Source organism: Penicillium manginii (assembly GCF_028828005.1).
Source record: "Penicillium manginii strain IBT 31320 chromosome Unknown utg000002l:1.0-5564898.0:1.0-5567710.0, whole genome shotgun sequence".
Lineage (NCBI taxonomy): Eukaryota > Fungi > Ascomycota > Eurotiomycetes > Eurotiales > Aspergillaceae > Penicillium > Penicillium manginii.
The window spans coordinates 164755-183945 of NW_026643103.1; the positions used below are offsets into that span (position 1 = coordinate 164755).

At 48.1% G+C, this 19191-nt stretch overlaps 5 protein-coding genes across 5 annotated transcripts; 1 reads left to right on the forward strand and 4 right to left on the reverse strand.

Moving 5' to 3' along the window:
• Positions 1-79: 79 nt before the first annotated feature.
• N7533_001346 (DNA/RNA non-specific endonuclease) lies at positions 80-1066 on the reverse strand (the record flags this gene model as incomplete). Its single annotated transcript, XM_057097996.1, has 1 exon — positions 80-1066. One exon carries the CDS (start codon positions 1064-1066, stop codon positions 80-82), a length of 987 nt encoding a protein of 328 aa, XP_056963132.1.
• A 904-nt stretch (positions 1067-1970) lies between these two features.
• Positions 1971-2782, reverse strand: N7533_001347 (GPI anchored serine-threonine rich family protein; the record flags this gene model as incomplete). Its single annotated transcript, XM_057097997.1, has 4 exons — positions 1971-2358; positions 2414-2545; positions 2596-2674; positions 2734-2782. 4 exons carry the CDS (start codon positions 2780-2782, stop codon positions 1971-1973), a joined length of 648 nt encoding a protein of 215 aa, XP_056963133.1.
• A 1608-nt stretch (positions 2783-4390) lies between these two features.
• On the reverse strand, positions 4391-6263 carry N7533_001348 (alpha-amylase; the record flags this gene model as incomplete). Its single annotated transcript, XM_057097998.1, has 6 exons — positions 4391-4653; positions 4707-4923; positions 4998-5018; positions 5083-5106; positions 5174-5769; positions 5822-6263. Coding segments are annotated over 6 exons (1563 nt in total), but the record flags the coding sequence as incomplete, so codon positions are not given.
• An 889-nt stretch (positions 6264-7152) lies between these two features.
• Positions 7153-8874, reverse strand: N7533_001349 (alpha-amylase; the record flags this gene model as incomplete). The annotated part of the gene is made up of 2 exons (XM_057097999.1): positions 7153-7800; positions 7864-8874. 2 exons carry the CDS (start codon positions 8872-8874, stop codon positions 7153-7155), a joined length of 1659 nt encoding a protein of 552 aa, XP_056963135.1.
• Positions 8875-11560: 2686 nt separating this feature from the next.
• N7533_001350 (uncharacterized protein) lies at positions 11561-18961 on the forward strand (the record flags this gene model as incomplete). Its single annotated transcript, XM_057098000.1, has 3 exons — positions 11561-11917; positions 11971-12146; positions 12205-18961. The coding sequence occupies 3 exons, from the start codon at positions 11561-11563 to the stop codon at positions 18959-18961; spliced, it is 7290 nt and encodes a 2429-aa protein (XP_056963136.1).
• Positions 18962-19191: the final 230 nt, after the last annotated feature.

Consider the following 19191-nt stretch of genomic DNA (forward strand, 5'->3'; position numbering starts at 1 on the left):
GTATTGATACACTTGAAATGGCAAAAAGACATAATATAGTCTCGCCCCTAACTACCCACCAAACCCACCAGCGCAACTCTTAGCGCTTCTTCTGGGCATTGTTGAACTCACGAACCGTGATTTCACACTTGACCTCCTGACACAACCTCTTCCTCCGACCAAGATCCAACTTGGACGCAAACTCCAGACCAGACGCGCGTTCCACCGCCTCAAGAGGAACCTCGAAATCCGAAAGACTCTTATCATTCGGGATACGAGCATTCGGCAACACAAACGCACCAAGAGCAACCTTACTCGTCGGCGAATTGGACCCATCCTCGGCAAAGATAACCTTATAGAAATGAGTCGGAACAGCAACATTAGGCGGCGTACCAATAACCTCATAGTTAACGCGCCATTTCCCATCGGGGTCACGATGGGGCAGGTAAAGCGGCCCCGTCACGATACGAACAGAAGGATACCGACCCGTCAACTTGCGGCCAAAGTCCTCAAAATGCGCCCAGTAGTCGCGGTTAAACCCCTCGCCGACCTGGGGACACATGTTGCTTAGCATGAAAGTGCCGTCCATGGCATCCTGGGACCATTTCGCGTCAGCGGCAGGAACCTGGTGGCCGCGATCGTAGCCGGAGCGGAAATAGTCGGACAGTTTGGCACGAAAGATGGCTGGGATGGAGGTGTCTTCTGCGAAGGCGCTGTGTTTGCGGTCTGCGTTCTTCATGGCCAGAGATTCGGGCGTGATGTGTTCGGCGACCCAGGATGGGTTGCGGGTTCGTCGGTCATAAGCGCCGTGTAAGGGGAGGGTGTTGAGTTCGTCGGCGATTGGGCCGGGGAAGCCATATTGGAGGATACCGGCAGGATCAACGGGGCCGGTGGCCTTGGTTGCGAGGGTGGGAGTAGGGATTGTGGACGGTACTTTGGCAGTGCTGGTAGGAGTGGGAGGGAGTTGCTGTTGTTGTTGTTGTTGTTGTTGTTGAGGCCGAGTTGGTTTGGAGTACAACAGTGCTGTGACTCCGGCGCCAGTGGCGGCACTTGCCGCAGCGATGACGGCAAAAGTGGCCTTGGACATTATGCAGAGATCTGAAGTAGATCTCGCAAATGGGTAGGAGGTGGAAAGGTGTGGAGAGGTGAGGAGAGAGCAGAAGAGAAGATATCAAGTCGAAGTCGGAGAAAAAAGAAATGCGGAGAGTCACGGGCCAATCAGCGGGTCACATGCGGCCATCACCAGACAAACTCACTTGACTACATTTCTACTAGTACCCTAGGTAGTTCCAAGGTTATTAATATTAGTAAATATTAGTAATGGGTATGATTTGCATGAGTAACTTGAAATTCCAAGGTTATTGAGTCATCTGAGCTGAAACTTGAAGTTGAAGAATCCCCAGGTACTAGGACGACTCTGAGTCGGACGATATATAACCATGGGTGTGGTACTACTGGGTACCTGGTTCAATTTCAGGCCCAGGACAGGCACCGCCCACACCATCATGCCCACTGGCAGGTGATATCCTAAATAGGTAGTAGTATGTGAATTCCATGATAGTCACGAAGAGCTTGAAGTCTACCGCCGAATGAAAAAGGGAGAAATCTAGAAGAGAGCCGCGGAGACTTCGGGATACTAGGTACGGCAGTGGGAGCCTTGAAACACGATCTTGGATGCCTGAGGCACATGGTACATATTACTAGTAATAAGTATCAACAGGGTGTAGATTCAGATTATTATTCGTCTACTAACTAGGTATAAAATTAAATTAAGAAGAGCATGTTGAATCTTGAAGACAGCCTTGGAAGCGAGGATGTTGGAAAGGGCAACATTCGCCTTTCAGTATGTTAGAAGAACAAGAGCAAAAAAACAAGAAACAAAAGAAATCTATGAAAGATACAAAAGCCTCCAACTTATCGCGTACTTTATATGCACGACCATGTTAATTGAAGAGATGAGTTCGGCCCCTCTGTATCCGGCTGAACACCCTTTACAGAGCGAAAGCCAGAGCACCGGCGAAGACTCCAGCGATGGCCATGGGGTGAGCGACAAGGGAAGCACCACCATTGGGGGCGGCAGTAGCAGTAGCCGAGGAGGTTCCAGTCACAGAGCCGGAAGCAGAGCCACTGGAGGTAGTGCTAGAGCCAGCGGAAGTGGCAGTGGTGATAGCAGTACCATCGGAAGTGGTCTTGACGAGAGTTCCACTGAGGGTAGTATCCTTGGTCGAAGTACCAGTGGTGGTAGAAGAGGAGGAGGATGATGTGACAGTGGTGGAAGAGGAGCTGTGGGAGTCACCGGTCACGTTGAATTGCTGGGACTGTGCGAGGATTCCGGTGTTGAGCTTGGAGTCGGAGAGGAGGTTGATCTGGTAGCCATGGCTGTTGCTAAGTTAGATTTGAGTCATCATTGATCGAGGAGTCTGGAGCACTATACCCAGCGGAGATGTCGATGTTGTCAACAGTGTAGGATCCCTTGGAGGTATCGATGCCAGTCGCAATCTTCTTGTCGACACTGGGGTAGATGGCGTTGTTCACGAGGTAGATATCGAAGCTCGAAGGGTCGGACCTTTTGATAGTTTAGTCGTTTATCCCCAAGTCAAATAGAAAGAAACATACTCAACAGTAGACCACTTCACAACAAAGGACTTGGAGGAATCAATCTCAGCTCCCTTCTTGGGCTCATCCACGGAAAGAGCTGAAAGAGTAAGTTAGTATTCCTACACCATACTTCAATCGCAGTCATGCTTCACTTACCAGCAACGGAGACGGCCAGAGGGGCCAGGGCAACAATAGACCAACGCATGGTGATGGATATTATAGTGAAAATAAAGAGGGATTTTGAGTAGAATCAAACAATGTGTAAGTTTTGTGAATTGGAAGATGATGTCTTGAACAGCGTTAGGGAGACCAAAGTTATAAGCACGAACCAAAACCAGTCAAAATGTACAAAAATGCTTAAAATAGTTTCGGCAAAATTTTAGTTAATCCCATAACCTGTTCTACCATTCTAATTCTGTGAATCACAATGCAGGATCCTCTAATCGATATTTTTTTTGGTACCTGATCATGATGTCTCTGAGATGTCTCTGAAGCAAACTGGACCCTGGATGGGGAACCGAGTCGCCCCAGTGGAAAAATACGGGACTCGCCCCCGCCGGGCAGCATTGAGTCTTACTCACCCCCGAAAGGAAATTCCTCTAGAGACTCAATACTTCCTACATACGCCTTCTGATGATAGGATACATGCATACATGCGTTGTCGAGATGGTACCTCACTTCATCGCAGAACCCCACCACTTGGGGCTTAGTAGTAGTTCGACGGCATGGCCGAGAAAGACCCTGTGTCAGACGTCGTAATCGCGTGTTTCCGACGTGAGTGGCGTGAGTCGGTGAAAGGAGGTGTCACTGCAGTTCCAGTGTGTATGTATCACCATGACTTTGCCTCAACGCCCCTCAGTACTCCGTACCTGGTATCAATTTAGCCGCTTGGTGTATTGTTGTATACCTAGGTATCACTGAAACAAAATACCATACGAATTATTTAAATATATATTTATTTAAATGTGTGGAATAAATCCAAAAAAGGAAAAAGATTGGTTTTGATAGACTCCACCGAATCTCGCACTGCCAAGCCAAGATCCGCTGTTGATAAAAATAGTCGGCCAAACTCGGGCGCCGGTCGCGATCGCAGAAGGAAATACTTTTTCTTGTAAGATATCCTGGCAGGGCCATTTCAAGTATAAAAAATGGCAGTAATTTGAATAAATCGTGAATTCTGAGGCCAAGCTAGGTAATAAATAGACTTTGGACCCTAATCAAATCTAGAGATAATCTTGCCGAGCCAAGCCCGCGAGATCTGCGTGCTATAAGGCGCCATCTCGATTGGCCAATTACCGCCCAAAGCCACACGGATTCTCTAGTGGCAGTCCTGATACACCAAAATAAGTTACGGGCGCCACATGTGGCTATCAGTAGTGAGAACTCTGTTTTTATTGGGTCATACTGAGACATGCGTAAATGGTATAAATGCACTGCAGTTTCGGATCACCGGCGGTCAAGCCACGCGCAGAATTTTCCCGAACTTGGACCGGCTAAGTTTCAAGTGGACGAAATGTCTTACTCTGCACACGGCCGTACGGCCGTATATGCGGGTTAATTATGCGGTATTCTGCATCTGTCCCAAGTTACGTGATCGATCTTGAGTTGGCTTTTTATTACCCATGATTTGAACTCCGTACGGTTCTTGAAGTAAAGAAGAATTATTTCTGTGATGCTACATTACCCTTCCACCCCCATACTACATTAGATCGGGTCCGACGTCCAACATTAGATGTCATAAATATTCAAAGTCCTAAGAAACCAGAATTAGCGTAAATAATACCGCAGAATGAGCGCTCAGCTGGAGTGAGGGTCACTTAGCGTACAATTTCTTTTCCAAGAGATCTCGTCGCACAGCAGTAGCTTCCACCCAAACCCCAACGGATGAGGCGTTAATGGGGAAATTGCCATAGCCTCGTTTGTCGATAACAACTTGCATGTCGTGGTGGCCTAGTATATCTATCCATTGTGTGTTCGTATACCGCCTACCAATGAACATGCGTTTCCTGCTTCGGCCGCCGTTGCTGATAAGACAGGCCAGGCCGGAGTGATTGGCGTTTCCGTAGCGCACGAACCCTGCCACATCATTAGAGACCATGATAAGAACACGAGGGCTGAGCAACACGAACCAACACAATTTGGTTCATCGAAATAACTTTCTTGCTCCCCATAGGCGTACTGCTTGCGTGCTTGCGCCAAAAGTGGGAGCTTTCCGTCGCATGCCGGCGCCTTTGAACCTTCGACGTTCAGCCCATACATATCACCGTAAAATATACAGGGGTGACCTTCCTTTCGGAGGAGTATTAGAGCATAGGCCGCTAGTTTAAATGACGAGGCGACGGGCGTCTAGGCGAATATTAGCTTTTTCCAACACCGCGACCGTACCAGGTCCGATGTGACAAGTGAGTGATCCGGCTTACCTCGAGCATTTGCCCAGGTTGCTTTTGACTGTCAGCTAGTTTCTTGGAACAATAGAAACAATTTCTGGTTAGATAAGGTACATACCGTGTCATGGTTGGCAACAAAGGTCTGTTTTTAAGAAAACAAATTATTAGCTGTTGCAATTAAAAAACGGCTTGTCTCGTCGGTATCTTACCACAGCATGGCCAGGTCTTGATTGCACCAGAGTATCATTGAAGATAGTACGTAAATCGGCGTATGGAGTTTCTGAAATAGTGGAAAATTTTTTCAGAAGAGGCACGTCGTATGCCATAGCCTGGTAGTCAAGGTTCTCCAGATAGTCTTGAATGTCAGACACATTGGGAGTCCAGTATTCTCCTATCACAAAAAACTTTGGATTGGAGTTCTCTCGAACGTGTTGAATGAACTTCTTTTGAAACCGGGTTGAGAAATGTTTCGCAGCATCGAGCCTCATCCCACCGATGGACAAAAGGTTCGTGATCCACGAACCCCAGTGAAGAAGATCGGCGCAGACCTCGGGGTTCGAGTGTTCAAGATCGGCAAACATGAGGTAGTCGTAATTTCCATTCTCTGTCGAAACATCTGATGCCCAATCCTTTTCAGGCCCAAGTATTTTATAAATGTCGTTTGTTTCCAGCTTCTGGTCCCAATCGACACCAGTAAAATGTTGCCAGTGATATTTCATGCTACTATATCTGTCTCCGCGACCGGCGAAATCAAACCCAGTCCAGCCATGAATCTCCTGCGGACTGGCGATATCTTTGTTTCTTTCTGTGATTTTATGATTAGTCTGCTCGAATAGTCCTTAATATGAGGATCGTACCTTTCGGGTCGACGGCAATGGCTTGGAAACTTTCAGAATAGTCTGCCCCAGCTTTATGGTTCAGAACAGCATCCCAAATCACTTTGACTCCAAGAGACTGCGCTTCGCGAATCATGTCCTTCAATTCTATAAAGTTCCCCCATTTGGTCGAAATGGCACCCTTTTGATCAAATTCTCCAAGATCGAAGAGATCGTAAATATCATACCCATTGCCATTGGGATCCATACCTTTACAGCCGGGCGGGATCCATATGTGATCAATCCCCATAGCTTGCCATTCTGGGAGTAGGCATTTCAAGCGATACCAATGACGCTTATCCGAGGGGACATGCCACTCGAATGCTTGCAAAATGAGTGAATTATCTGATGTATTCCATGAAGGTAGTCGGTCAAGAAATCTTGCTGCGTCTTTCGATATGTCAAATTCAAAGATCAAGCTGTGCTGTGCTTGAGAAAAGTCTCACCTTCTTTTTGTTTCAGCACTCTTTTTTCATGTCGGCGCCTCGGACTGAAACACGAAAGAAACAACGACATTTCGGTGTTGTAACTAACAACGCATGAGATTCAATCCTCGATATGGGGAGACAATCACAATCCAGCAAATATCTGGTTATACTGGATAGCAATGTGGATATGCCAAGTGGTCCATTAGAATTAGTCTCAGGCTAATTTCAAAAATTCCCAAATAGATCACCGTTAATGTTTTTTATTCTAGGGTCCATGAAGTGGGCGGCCCCGGGGGTAGGCGTTGTGGGGCGTGGAAAATTCGACCAGTGGAGCGCTCCATCAAGAATCCCATAAGGACCGAGATTATTGTATTTTACATGTCTCGGATGTTTCCCTTACTGTCACAATACATGTCCGATCGCCAGCAAAGCAGCAGGAGCCCTCAAGTTGGTGCCTATCTTCGGGTCAACAGAAATTGGCAACAAAAATTTGGGGGTAGTCGAACAGTTCCCAAGTCGGTTTCCGCCACAAATACGCATATAAGCATATTCTTAGCGAATATACGTTTTGGAATGGTAGCCGACGGCGCAAAATTTGCTGATTCGAGAGCCAGGTAGAGAGTGAGATTCCAGACCTTGTGGTCAGGAATTAACCTTCCAGATTACAAAATGAAATGCGAATGCTTCAGCGGGTTTGAATTTTTATAAACCTTGCAGTGCGTTTAAGAAGATTTTATTCAGAACTGGTACTCGTACTGGTACTAGTACAAGGAATTATTGAGATTGGGGGGATAGTAATACATCAAGCACGAGAAGTAGGTATTTACATGAAGCTTGGAAAAGGAAACGCAGCGAAACGAGACATGAGACGTGTTCGTACATAACTCAAAAGAGCTTTTCAATACTAAGAAGCAGCAACAGAGCAAGTGAAACCAAAATTGTACCGGTCGGGCTTACACGTGTAGGATTCGCGAGAGACTTGGTCGATGAATAGCTCAACTTGAGTTCCGCAAGAGTGACGTTAGAGAATGAATGTCCGCAAAGACCACTGCCTCCCATGTACTTGGTGGGATAGAAAACTCGAGGTTCGCCTGCATCCATATCGAGCTTCAGTTCACCTTGATTGTCAACAGTGTAATTTTTGCAATTAAGCACTTCGGTGACTTGTGTGCCAGCATTGAAGCCGAATGGCAAACTGAGAGCATAGGGCTTGCCGGCTTTGCCTTGATTGGAGAGGACCATGAGAGTTTGAAGCCCCTCGATGCCTTTCACAAAGGCAAGCTCACTTCCACCTTCAAAAACGGCACGCGATTGGGTGTCAATGTAGTCGTTGCTTATCTTTGAGGCGTGGCTCCTGATAGCATTGAGCTTGGAAATAAGCTTATATAGAACAGAATCGGTATCATATTCGGATAGCCAAAGAGCCTGCCGATTTAATGGAGTGCCAGAGCCCTTGAGATGTTGTTCTTGGCCTTGGTAGATCATTGGGATACCATCGAAAAGAATGGTGAAGGTAATGATGTTTTTCGCGAGCTGATAGAGAAATTAGGAGTAAGACAAGATGCTTCGAAGGTGGTTGTGATAGTCATAACATACCGAGATATCATCGTTGAAGCTAGCGATACGCTCAACGTCGTGGTTCTCTGAAAATGAAACAAGGCCTGTCACGTCGGGACACATTGCCTTCATCTCGATTACCTCGTTTGCCAGACGGGTGATATTGCCTCTTGTGAAAGCCTCCAGCATCGCGTAGTAAACTGGATAGTTTGGGAGACTTTGGATGTAATTGTGCTGGTAATTACAAATAATATCTCTGCTCATCTCAAGGACCTCTCCTGTCATGAATGCGCTCGTTGACTTGTCGAAGTTGCGTAAAAATCCCGAGCTGACGTGCTTGGCGGCATCGATTCGAAGTCCATCGATTGAATACGTTTGCATCGTATCTTGTGCCCAATTCTCGAGCAGAGTTTGAACATCCTGATGCTCTGTGAAAAGGTCGGGAAGAGGTACGATCTTATCTCCGGTTTGACAATCTTGTGCATTGGTGTAGTTGGTCCAGTCCGTAATTTTGCAGTATGGGTGAAAGTAATCGGAATTATTGAAGGGTGTGAAGGTCGAGTAGTCAATATGGGTGGCTGGATTGCTCCCATTAGTGATATAGGCCATGTTATTAATGACAGTATCCATCATGAGATACATTCCTCGGGTATGGAGAGCATCGCTGAGATCCAGCAAGTCTTGTCGAGTTCCAAAATGTGAATTCAGTGAATATAGATCCACCGGCCAGTATCCGTGATAGGCTTCACCATAGGAAACTCGACCCTCAACGTTCTCGATAATAGGGGATATCATGACAGCATCGAATCCCATCCCTTGGATATAATCGAGCTTGTCGATTGTGCCCTTCCATGTCCCTCCACAATAGAGACCTGCTGTGGTGTTGCATGGTGAAACCGTTGATCCGTCTGTGCGCGCGAAACGGTCGGTCATTGTCTGGTAAACCGATCTAGACTTCCACTCAGCAATGCCTGCAGCGGCCGAGAGCTGAATCATCCAACCAAGGGCAAATATCCTCGTTAACTGGAACATATCTGCTTTCGGTCGCATTGTGGCTCATCAGGGGTATCTGGGTCGGTCAAATGTTTCAAGGGGAAAAGAGTGTGTCAAACGACCCAGAAGGATGGTTGAATTAGATTGATAATGAGTGACATGAGATCAAAAAAATGAATGTGCAAGTGCGTTGTGTGCCAAATGAGTGTGAAGAGGGTTACCCCGGAGTGGACTTGTAGAGTTGATCTCGTGGAGGTGAAGAATTAGGGAGGGGCCAGGAAAAGACCGAAGACCTACTAGGGCTCCGCACAATCGTGACGATCCATAGTACACTAGGGTCGGACAAGACTCGCTATTAGCAATAGTGAGTTCCTTGATTTCGGCGTTGAACCCTGGAACTTGGCCTATTATGGATCTCGTGCAGGGTTGGTACTAGCACTGAGGAGCCGAGGCCAATTTTTGGGATCGTGATAGCATCATTCATAATTTGGAAGTTTCAAATAGTGTAGAGTTATGATGGGAAATTATCATTACCGCTGAGATCCTCCAGTATGGCCCCTTTCAGTTATCCTACAGAATCGACGCGAAAAATATAATTAATTTGCTTTCCGTGACTACTTTTTTCCCATCTATTTTAGGTCGGAAATCTGGAGGTCCGGGATCTCGGATAACAGCAAAGAGAAGGATCCATTCGTTCCATTCTATGATTCCGCAAGAGTCTTTCGTGCCCCATCTAGAATAGTCGAGGGCCCGAGACAACTTGCCATAGTTTGGGTAGGGGGGTGTCTTATTTTCATTTCCACAAACCTCGATAGCGAAGCTAAACATGGGCGGCCAAGAGAGCTTAGGATAACAAGAGAGCGAAGATTTTGCTTTTATCCGGCGGGTACCTGGCAATGGCTAGTCTATTGTCTCATATCAGAGACATTGACAGTTACCGTGTGGGTGGAATTAACTACGGTTCGCATTAAAAAGCCAAGCACATTTTGCCAGGTACAGACCTTATCAACAGCTGCAGTACTGCCAATTTGGCCAATTGAGAAAAGATACCAAATTGGACGATGCAACAGTGGCATGAACGCCCTGACTGTGTGATTGTTAAGACCAGAGTGCAGCCCGAGTGTATCTAATCCAATGAGGGTGGACACCCCGGCAGCCATAGGATTACCTGGATTACCAGGTAACGTTTTGAGCTTGTTACGCATACAGTGTACATACATACTTTACACAACGGCCAATGATACAGGGCCCCACAATATCTCAGTGGCTGTCGCTATCAAGCTTATCTCAAGCCTCAAGGATCGGCCAAATACGCCACGTTGTATGTAATTGAATTTCATCACGATCTGCTTGAAAGTTTTAGGCAAAAAACAGCCCGATCAAGAATTCACATCAATTTGCACATTATTCATATTTACAAATCTTGTAAAAATACATATTTAAATCTCTGACAATCAGAAAATTTGACTAGAACCGCGGTTTCGAACCTTGATGCCTCTCCAATAGTGGATATTTTTCTTGTACCTTTTCTTCAGGGTTTTCGTTCTCCACCGTTGTGAATCAGATGTTACCACCCCGAATGGGGAATGCCAGAAATGGAACGAAAAGCGAATCTGTATTCAAATACGTAAATCGGTGAAACATTGTGACCCACCTATTACCGCAGCCTCCGGGCCCCGTAGGGCTCTCGGTCCGTTTCCTTGTTATCGGTCCAACAGCCACGCGGGAGGATTCTTCCGGGTCGAGCTAACACGCTTTCGGCACTCCGAGAATACGAGATATACCGACAACCTTGGAACTTCAATGTAATCATTTTGTTGCTTTTTGCAATAGATTAGATTGAAATATTTCTTAATTAGTTTGAATGGAATATTCCATTAATATCGTCAGATCGGATTCATTTCCAACGATCTGACATTGCACAAAAGGATTTCGGGGTGGATTTCGTGTGACAGCGTCAACTTCAGGCTGAGTTGATCGTTGTAACGGGCCAAGTCCGAATCTATTCTTGCTGGGGCAATAAAGAGACCCTGTATATCCATTTGTAAGCTCTTCTATTACCCTCTGCGGGTAATGCCGACGTGAGACAGCCACCCCGACATGTTCGGTACTCATCCAGAATTCCACCCTGCATGGACCCGGTGGGTTCCTGGCTCATCGAGTCCAATAGGCTTGCGAGAAATGAGTATCTCCTCTACATTGAGGCGGATCTAAACGGGGTTGTACTCCCAAACCACTTGTAAATCTCGTATTATGGCGTGAAATACATTTACATGCCATTTTTAGCCAGCTGATGGGTATTGATGCTGCGAACTACATTTATTCTCAAATTTAAATCTCGAAATGTCTCAACTCGCGTAAAAATGCCAATAGTTCCAGGCTTTGCTTTCTTAATGTAAAATTAGAAGCCAATAATCTGTCAGATCGGTTAGTTCCTGTCTCATTATCTGCTTTGGACTTATCTTGTCGCACCCTCGCTTTCTTCTTTTGAATATATTTTTATTTCTCACGGATTGGTGGTGTTATCGAGTCTCGTATCCCTGCACAATCAGCTTGAACCTTCTTTCAGGTGCTCACAGTCCAGTACGCTGGGTCGTCAGGCACAGTGAGGCGAAATACTTGCAGTTGACCCCAGAGGCTGAGATCCCCCATCTTCTCCGCAGAGTGAGATTTCTCACTTTTACACATCTCATCTTTTGTTTCGTTTCAGAGAAAGGAGCCCTCTTGGTTCCTACCATATAACATGCGGTGGTCAATATCAGGTGGCTTATTGGCGCTGCTAGCCACAACAGTTTCATGCTGGCCCTACGATGAGTCCTTTCTTGAATATAACCTCAACACGAACAAGGATGCGACAAATCCCGTTGAATACTGGGGTGAATGGCCAGATCATAAAGGGAAATACCATGCTTCTCCAGATAACTGGCGGTTCCCATTCTACACACTCTTTCTTGATCGCTTTGTCAACGGCGACCCCACAAACGATAACATCAACGGCACACAATTTGAGCACGATATTAGCTCTAATCAAATGCGCCATGGAGGAGACGTTGCTGGACTCGTTGACACGCTCGACTATCTGCAAGGAATGGGTATCAAGGTTTGTGTTATCTCCGATAGCTAATGTCGGGTCTCATTCTAACTTGATGATAGGCTCTTTACCTTGCCGGCACTTCCCTAATGAATCAACCTTGGGGCTTCGATGGTTACTCTGCCTTGGACACAACGTTGCTAGACCAACATTACGGCACGCTTCAGGTCTGGCGCGATGCTATCACCGAAATTCACAAGCGCGGCATGTATGTCGTGTTCGACAATACGATCGCAACGTGAGTCCCCTCCAAACACCGGTTGTTTCTGTCCCAATTGCTAATTAACCTAAAATAGTATGGGTGACTTGATCGGTTTCGACGGACATCTCAACACAACAACCCCCTTCAACGAAAAGGAATACAAGACCCAATGGAAATCAGAGCGTCGCTACGTCGACTTCGACATTGGTAACTCCTATAACGACTCCTGCAACTACCCTCGCTTCTGGTTCGAAAACGGATACCCTGTCAACGAATCTCAGACCGCTGCTCTCGTCGGCTGCTACGATAGTGACTTTGATCAATATGGTGACATCGAAGCCTTTGGTGTGTACCCTGATTGGAAACGTCAACTTGCCAAATTCGCGTCGGTGCAGGATCGCCTTCGTGAGTGGGAACCGACAGTGCGAGAGAGACTAATTCAGCACTCGTGCATGATCATTGCTTCTCTGGATATCGACGGCTTCCGATACGATAAGGCAACCCAAGCTACCGTCGAAGCGCTTGGTGAAATGTCAGCGGCTTACCGCGAGTGTGCACGCGCTGTGGGAAAGAAGAATTTCTTCATCTCCGGTGAAATCACTGGTGGTAACACCTTCGGTTCCATTTATCTTGGCCGTGGCAGACAGCCAAACCAAGTGCCAGACAATGCGATCGACGCTATGAAATTGACCAATGAGTCTGATTCGCAATACTTTCTCCGCGAAATCGGCCACGAAGCAATTGACGGAGCTGCATTTCACTACTCAATCTACCGTATGCTGACACGATTCTTGGGAATGGACGGTCAGTTAGCCGCTGGTTTCGATCTTCCTGTGGACTGGGTGGAAGCCTGGAACACAATGATGACAACGAACGACCTCATCAACCCAAACACTGGAAAGTTTGACCCGCGACACATGTTTGGGGCAACTAACCAGGATGTTTTCCGATGGCCCTCAATCAAGGATGGTGTCCAGAGACAACTGCTTGGATCCTTCATCACGACATTGCTTCTTCCCGGAATCCCTCTGGCACTTTGGGGCGAGGAGCAAGCTTTCTATGTTCTCGATGCGACTGCGGAGAATTATATCTATGGACGACAGGCTATGTCTCCTGCCACAGCCTGGAGATCACATGGATGCTTTGCCCTGGACTCCGGCCAGTACTACCAGTGGCCTATCGAATCTGCTCGCTATGGATGCCACAATGAATCTGTTGCATATGATCATCGTGACCCAAGTCACCCTGTGCGCAACATCATGAAGCACATGTATCAACTTCGCGAGCTGTTTCCTGTTTTGAACGATGGTTACACACTCACCACTCTTTCAAAGTCCACCGAAGACGTTCAATACCCCGGTTCGAACGGCACGGTAACCGAGACTGGTATCTGGTCGATTGTTCGAGATGTCAACATTAACCTCCAAGACCTTGGTTCGGACACAGATAACCAGCCAGTGTGGCTTGTTTATCAGAACACCAATCGCACAATCGATTGGAAGTTCGATTGCTCCGACAATGACACTGCATTGATTGCCCCATTCGATGAAGGAACCACAGTGAAGAACCTCTTCTACCCCCACGACGAGATCAAGCTTGAGGCTAGTCCGAAGAAGCTTGGACTGAATGGCTCATCGGAGTACAATGGATGTGCTCCCAAGATGTCCTTGACTAGATACGAGTTCCGTGCCTATGTCCCCAAAAGCCAATTCAAGACACCTCGTTCGATGGTCACTGGGTTCACTCCTGGTCACGATGCACCTGTCCTCTCCACTGTCGCTCCGAATATGTCAGAGGACCTGCCCATAGCGCTGTACTTCTCCGAGAAGATGGACTGCGATTCCATTACTAAGAGTCTCTCGTTGAACTCCTCCACCGAGTCAGGAAACACTGCCAAGGTTGACAAGGCGACCGTGAATTGCACAACCATCGATGCCACCCAAACTTCTTGGACTGGTCAAATTCCTAGCCAATTTGTTTGGTCTGCCAACCTCACTGGTGTGTATAACGGTATTCACCGGGTGACTCTGAAAAATGCGAGCAATGCGGATGGAGATTCATTCACAGGGGCTGTGGACCATTTTCTATTCCGTATTGGCCAAATCGATAACCCCATGGTGTTCACCACTGCCAACTACTCGACCAGTTTGTTGCATCAGCACGAGAACAACGACACCCTGTTCATTCAGCATCACGCTGCTGGAGCCGAAAAGTACCGCTATTCCACCAACTGGGGTACGACGTTCTCTTCTTGGAGAAAATACACTGGTGGTAATGACAGTGCCCAAGCTCTCCCATGGTCTGGTACCAGCAAGCAAGCTTGGAAGGGTAACCACGTCCGTGTTGAATACTGGAGCAGTTTGACTGGAAGCAGTGATTACGTCCAAGAAGGTGATTCAAACTGGAAATCTGATGTTCCACGTCGCTTTCCTCACGCCTTCTTCAATGGACCGTACAATCAGTACGGCTATGACGGTGGCCTTGACAACAGCATTCAGCTTGACACTGAAGATGGATATTGGAAGTATCACTTTACTTCAGAATGGCCGGCTGTTGGTCAGATCAACGTCTGGGGTGTCAACCCTGATGGAAAGCCTGATCAAAGCTGGGTCCTTGGTGATGCAGACGGCGATAACATTTTGGATCGCATGCCCCCGTCTTCCCTGTCAAGTACCTTACTCAACATCACCAAGCCTCCGCCATCACCATATCTGTCATGGAAGCTGTATGTCAACGACGCCACTCAGCGCTATGATCTCATCCCCGCTGGCAAACAGACTCCTCAAATCGTCATGTTCGTCCTTTTCTGGATCATTCCGGTACTTACTGGTATTGGATGTGTATACATCTTCATGAAGTCCTTCTACAAAGTCAAGTTCAATGAGAACGGTGTAACCGAGAAGTCGCGCCTTGGCCCTATGGTCTTCTTGAAGAAGCTGAAGCCCTCTGGATCAAGCGACCGAGGTAATTATGTGAACCCTCTTATGCGTCTGGCAAACAAATCTGGTTTCATGCAGAGTACCACTGCTCTTGGAGCCGCTGCGGCTTCAGGCAAGCGACGTATGGTTTTGATCGCCACCATGGAGTACGATATCGAGGATTGGGCAATCAAGATCAAGATCGGTGGTCTCGGTGTCATGGCCCAACTCATGGGAAAGACTCTTGGTCACCAGGATTTGATTTGGGTTGTTCCCTGTGTCGGTGGTGTTGATTACCCCGTCGATCGGGTCGCAGATCCAATGACTGTCAAGATCCTCGGCAGTGAATACCAGGTGCAGGTTCAATATCACACCTTGAAGAATATCACATACGTGCTCTTGGACGCCCCCGTCTTCCGCCAGCAATCGAAGTCCGAGCCCTACCCGGCACGTATGGATGACCTGGACAGCGCAGTATACTATTCCGCCTGGAACCAGTGTATTGCTCAGGCGATCAAACGTTTCCCTATCGATCTCTACCATATCAACGATTACCACGGTTCAGTCGCACCTCTTTATCTGCTTCCCGAGACCATCCCGGCCTGCTTGTCGCTTCACAACGCTGAATTTCAAGGTCTCTGGCCGATGCGTACCCAAAAGGAAAGACGTGAGGTCTGCGATGTTTTCAATCTCGAAGAAGATGTTGCCCGGCGTTACGTTCAATTCGGTGAGGTTTTCAACCTGCTTCACGCAGGCGCTAGTTATCTCAGAGTCCAGCAACAAGGTTTCGGCGCTGTTGGTGTGTCCAAGAAGTACGGAAAGCGATCGTATGCTCGTTACCCTATCTTCTGGGGTCTCCGCAAAGTGGGAAATCTCCCTAACCCTGATCCATCGGATGTTGGAGAGTGGACCCGCCAGCCCATCAAGAACAAGGATGAAGACATTCTTGTTGATGCCGAGTATGAAGCCGGCCGCGGAGAGCTCAAGCGTCAAGCACAGGAGTGGGCTGGACTTGAGCAAAACCCCGACGCTGACCTTATGGTGTTCGTTGGTCGTTGGTCCATGCAGAAGGGTGTTGATCTCATTGCAGACGCCATGCCTGCAGTCCTGGAGGCTCGTCCTAACGTGCAGGTTATCTGTATCGGACCCGTGATTGATCTTTATGGAAAATTCGCCGCTCTCAAGCTTGCTCGAATGATGGAGGTTTACCCCGGCCGTGTCTTCTCTAAGCCTGAATTCACTGCCCTTCCACCCTTCATCTTCTCCGGTGCCGAATTCGCTCTTATTCCTTCTCGTGATGAGCCATTCGGCTTGGTTGCAGTGGAATTCGGAAGAAAGGGAGCCCTCGGTATTGGAGCCCGCGTTGGTGGTTTGGGTCAGATGCCTGGTTGGTGGTATAACGTGGAATCGACCTCGACATCTCACTTGTTGGTTCAATTCAAGCTTGCAATCGATGCTGCACTCAGCTCAAAGGAAGACACCCGCGCTATGATGAGAGCCAGGTCTGCTAAGCAACGTTTCCCCGTCGCTCAGTGGGTGGAGGATCTTGAGATTCTGCAGACCACGGCCATCGCAGTCCACGATCGAGAGGTCGCCAAGGGACATGGACGTCCTCTGACTTCTTCTGGAATCAGTACACCGAATGGAGCATCCATCCAGCAGGATGCACTCTCAATGAGCCCGCTTCCTTCCCCTGGCATGCCGGGGATGCATTCCCGCGAAGCCAGTTACTCCACTCTTAACCAGATCACTGGCTTGGATTCAAGGGTCGTGAGCTATAGCAGAGATCTTAGCCCGCACGAGACTGAGAAGCCCCAGTCTAGCCTGAACCGCTCCCTCTCCCTGGGTGTCCGTTCTGGTCCTGGTCACCGCAGTCGCCGTGGTCGTCGCAATCCAGTTGAGGGCGTCGTTGATGAGCACGAGAATGAAAACTCCAACACACCTAGTGATACCAGTGATGACGAGATGACACACAGCATTTATGGTGATGATGAATACACCATGACTCCAGCTGAGGTTGAAGAGGGACGTCGTCGCCAAGCGGCCGAGAGACAAACACCAGCGTTTGCTTTGCCTTCACCTTCACTGACTCGTCGCAACAGCCAAGAGTCTACGCATGCCAGATTCCTCATTCCCCCTGGCAGCCCTGGCTCCCCTAGACCCGATCAGCTTCTACTTCCCCCCTCCAAACCTTTCTCCGAGTCCAACCGATACAGCAATGCCTCTGTTCTCTCACTTGATTCCGTTGTGGGTAACAAGAAGGACTTCAAGCTGCAGAAGGTTGATCCATTCTTCACTGATGGCACGGGTGAATATTACCACAACTTCGAGGCAAAGCTTCAGGATCTGAATGGATCCAACTCAGAGGCCGACCTCTGTATTGAAGAGTTCTTGATCAAGAGTGAACAGGAATGGTTTGATCGATTCCGTAATGCCAAACTTGGTCGCAACAATCCCAAATCGCCAACTCCGTCCGTCTTCCGTGGAAGAAACAATGCATCGCCAGCCGCAGAGTCTTACAACGATGAGGGTCTTTCTCATATCGCTCTCAGTGAGAGTCACGATAGCTACGATGATGAGTTCCTGCTTGGAAAGGACTACGTTCCTCCCACTGGCCTCAGAAAGTGGATGCAAATCAAGATTGGAGATTGGCCAGTCTACTCAATCTTCCTCGCTCTTGGTCAAATCATCGCAGCCAATTCTTACCAGATCACACTGCTGACTGGCGAGGTTGGTGAAAGTGCCGAGAAGCTGTACGGTATCGCTACTACCTATGCCATTACCTCTGTCTGCTGGTGGCTGGTGTTCCGTTACTTCAAATGCGTCGTTTGTCTGTCTGTTCCCTGGTTCTTCTATGGTCTTGCCTTCCTCCTTATCGGCTCTGCTCACTGGCAAGCCGATGAGTTCGCTCGTGGATGGATTCAGAACATCGGAAGTGGATGCTACGCCGCTGCTTCTTCCAGTGGATCCATCTTTTTCGCATCGAACTTCGGTGATGAAGGTGGTGCCCCAGTGGAGACTTGGATCTTCCGCGCCTGTGTTATTCAGGGAATTCAACAAGCCTATGTTATTGGTCTTTGGTACTGGGGTTCAACCCTTACCAAGGCCTCTAGTGAAGGTATTCTGAACTCCGACACCATGCTTTCAAACACCTGGAAGATGTCTGCCATTTGCTACCCAATTGCCATTTTCCTCTGGGCAATGGGTCTACTTCTTGTCTTTGGACTGCCAAACTACTACCGTCAGAAGCCTGGTAAGGTTCCTTCTTTCTACAAGTCGCTTTTCCGTCGCAAGATCGTTCTCTGGAATTTCGTCGCGGTTATCCTGCAAAACTTCTTCATGAGTGCACCATACGGTCGTAACTGGAGTTTCTTGTGGAGCTCCGAACACACCCACGCCTGGGAGATTGTGATTTTGTGCATCGTCTTCTTCGGAGTCGTATGGTGTGCATTCCTTTTCATTGTCAGCAAGTTCTCCAAGAGGCACAGTTGGTTCCTCCCCGTCTTCGCCTGCGGTCTCGGTGCACCTCGCTTCATCCAGATCTGGTGGGGAATTTCGGGCATTGGTTACTACTTGCCTTGGGTTGGCGGAGGATATACCGCTGGTGCTCTGGCATCTCGCAGTATCTGGCTCTGGCTCGGAGTCCTCGATTCCATCCAGGGTCTCGGCTTCGGTGTCATCCTTCTGCAAACACTCACTCGTGTCCACATGTGCTTTGCTCTCATCGCCTCCCAAGTCCTTGGTTCCATCGCCACCATCTGTGCTCGTGCATTTGGCCCCAATAGGGTGGGCCCTGGCCCCATCAGTCCAGACATGACCAAGGGCGCTGGTGAACTTGCCAATGCCTGGTTCTGGATTGCCTTGTCGTGCCAGCTTCTTATTTGCGCCGGCTTCCTACTCTTCTTCCGCAAGGAGCAACTCTCCAAGCCATAATCTCTTCATTATGCGCGTCTGACCTCACGAGCGATACTTCTCTCTCTACGATACCACTTTCCCTTTCTTTTTCCTTGTCACATTTATTCCATTGCGGGACGGCGTTGCTTGGGCATACTCTACCTAATTCTGGGTTTGCATAACTACGATCTATATACGCCCGGTCGGCGAAAATGCTCGACCGATAATATCCTGTCATTTAGTTCCTATCTCTGTCCATACCTATTTCA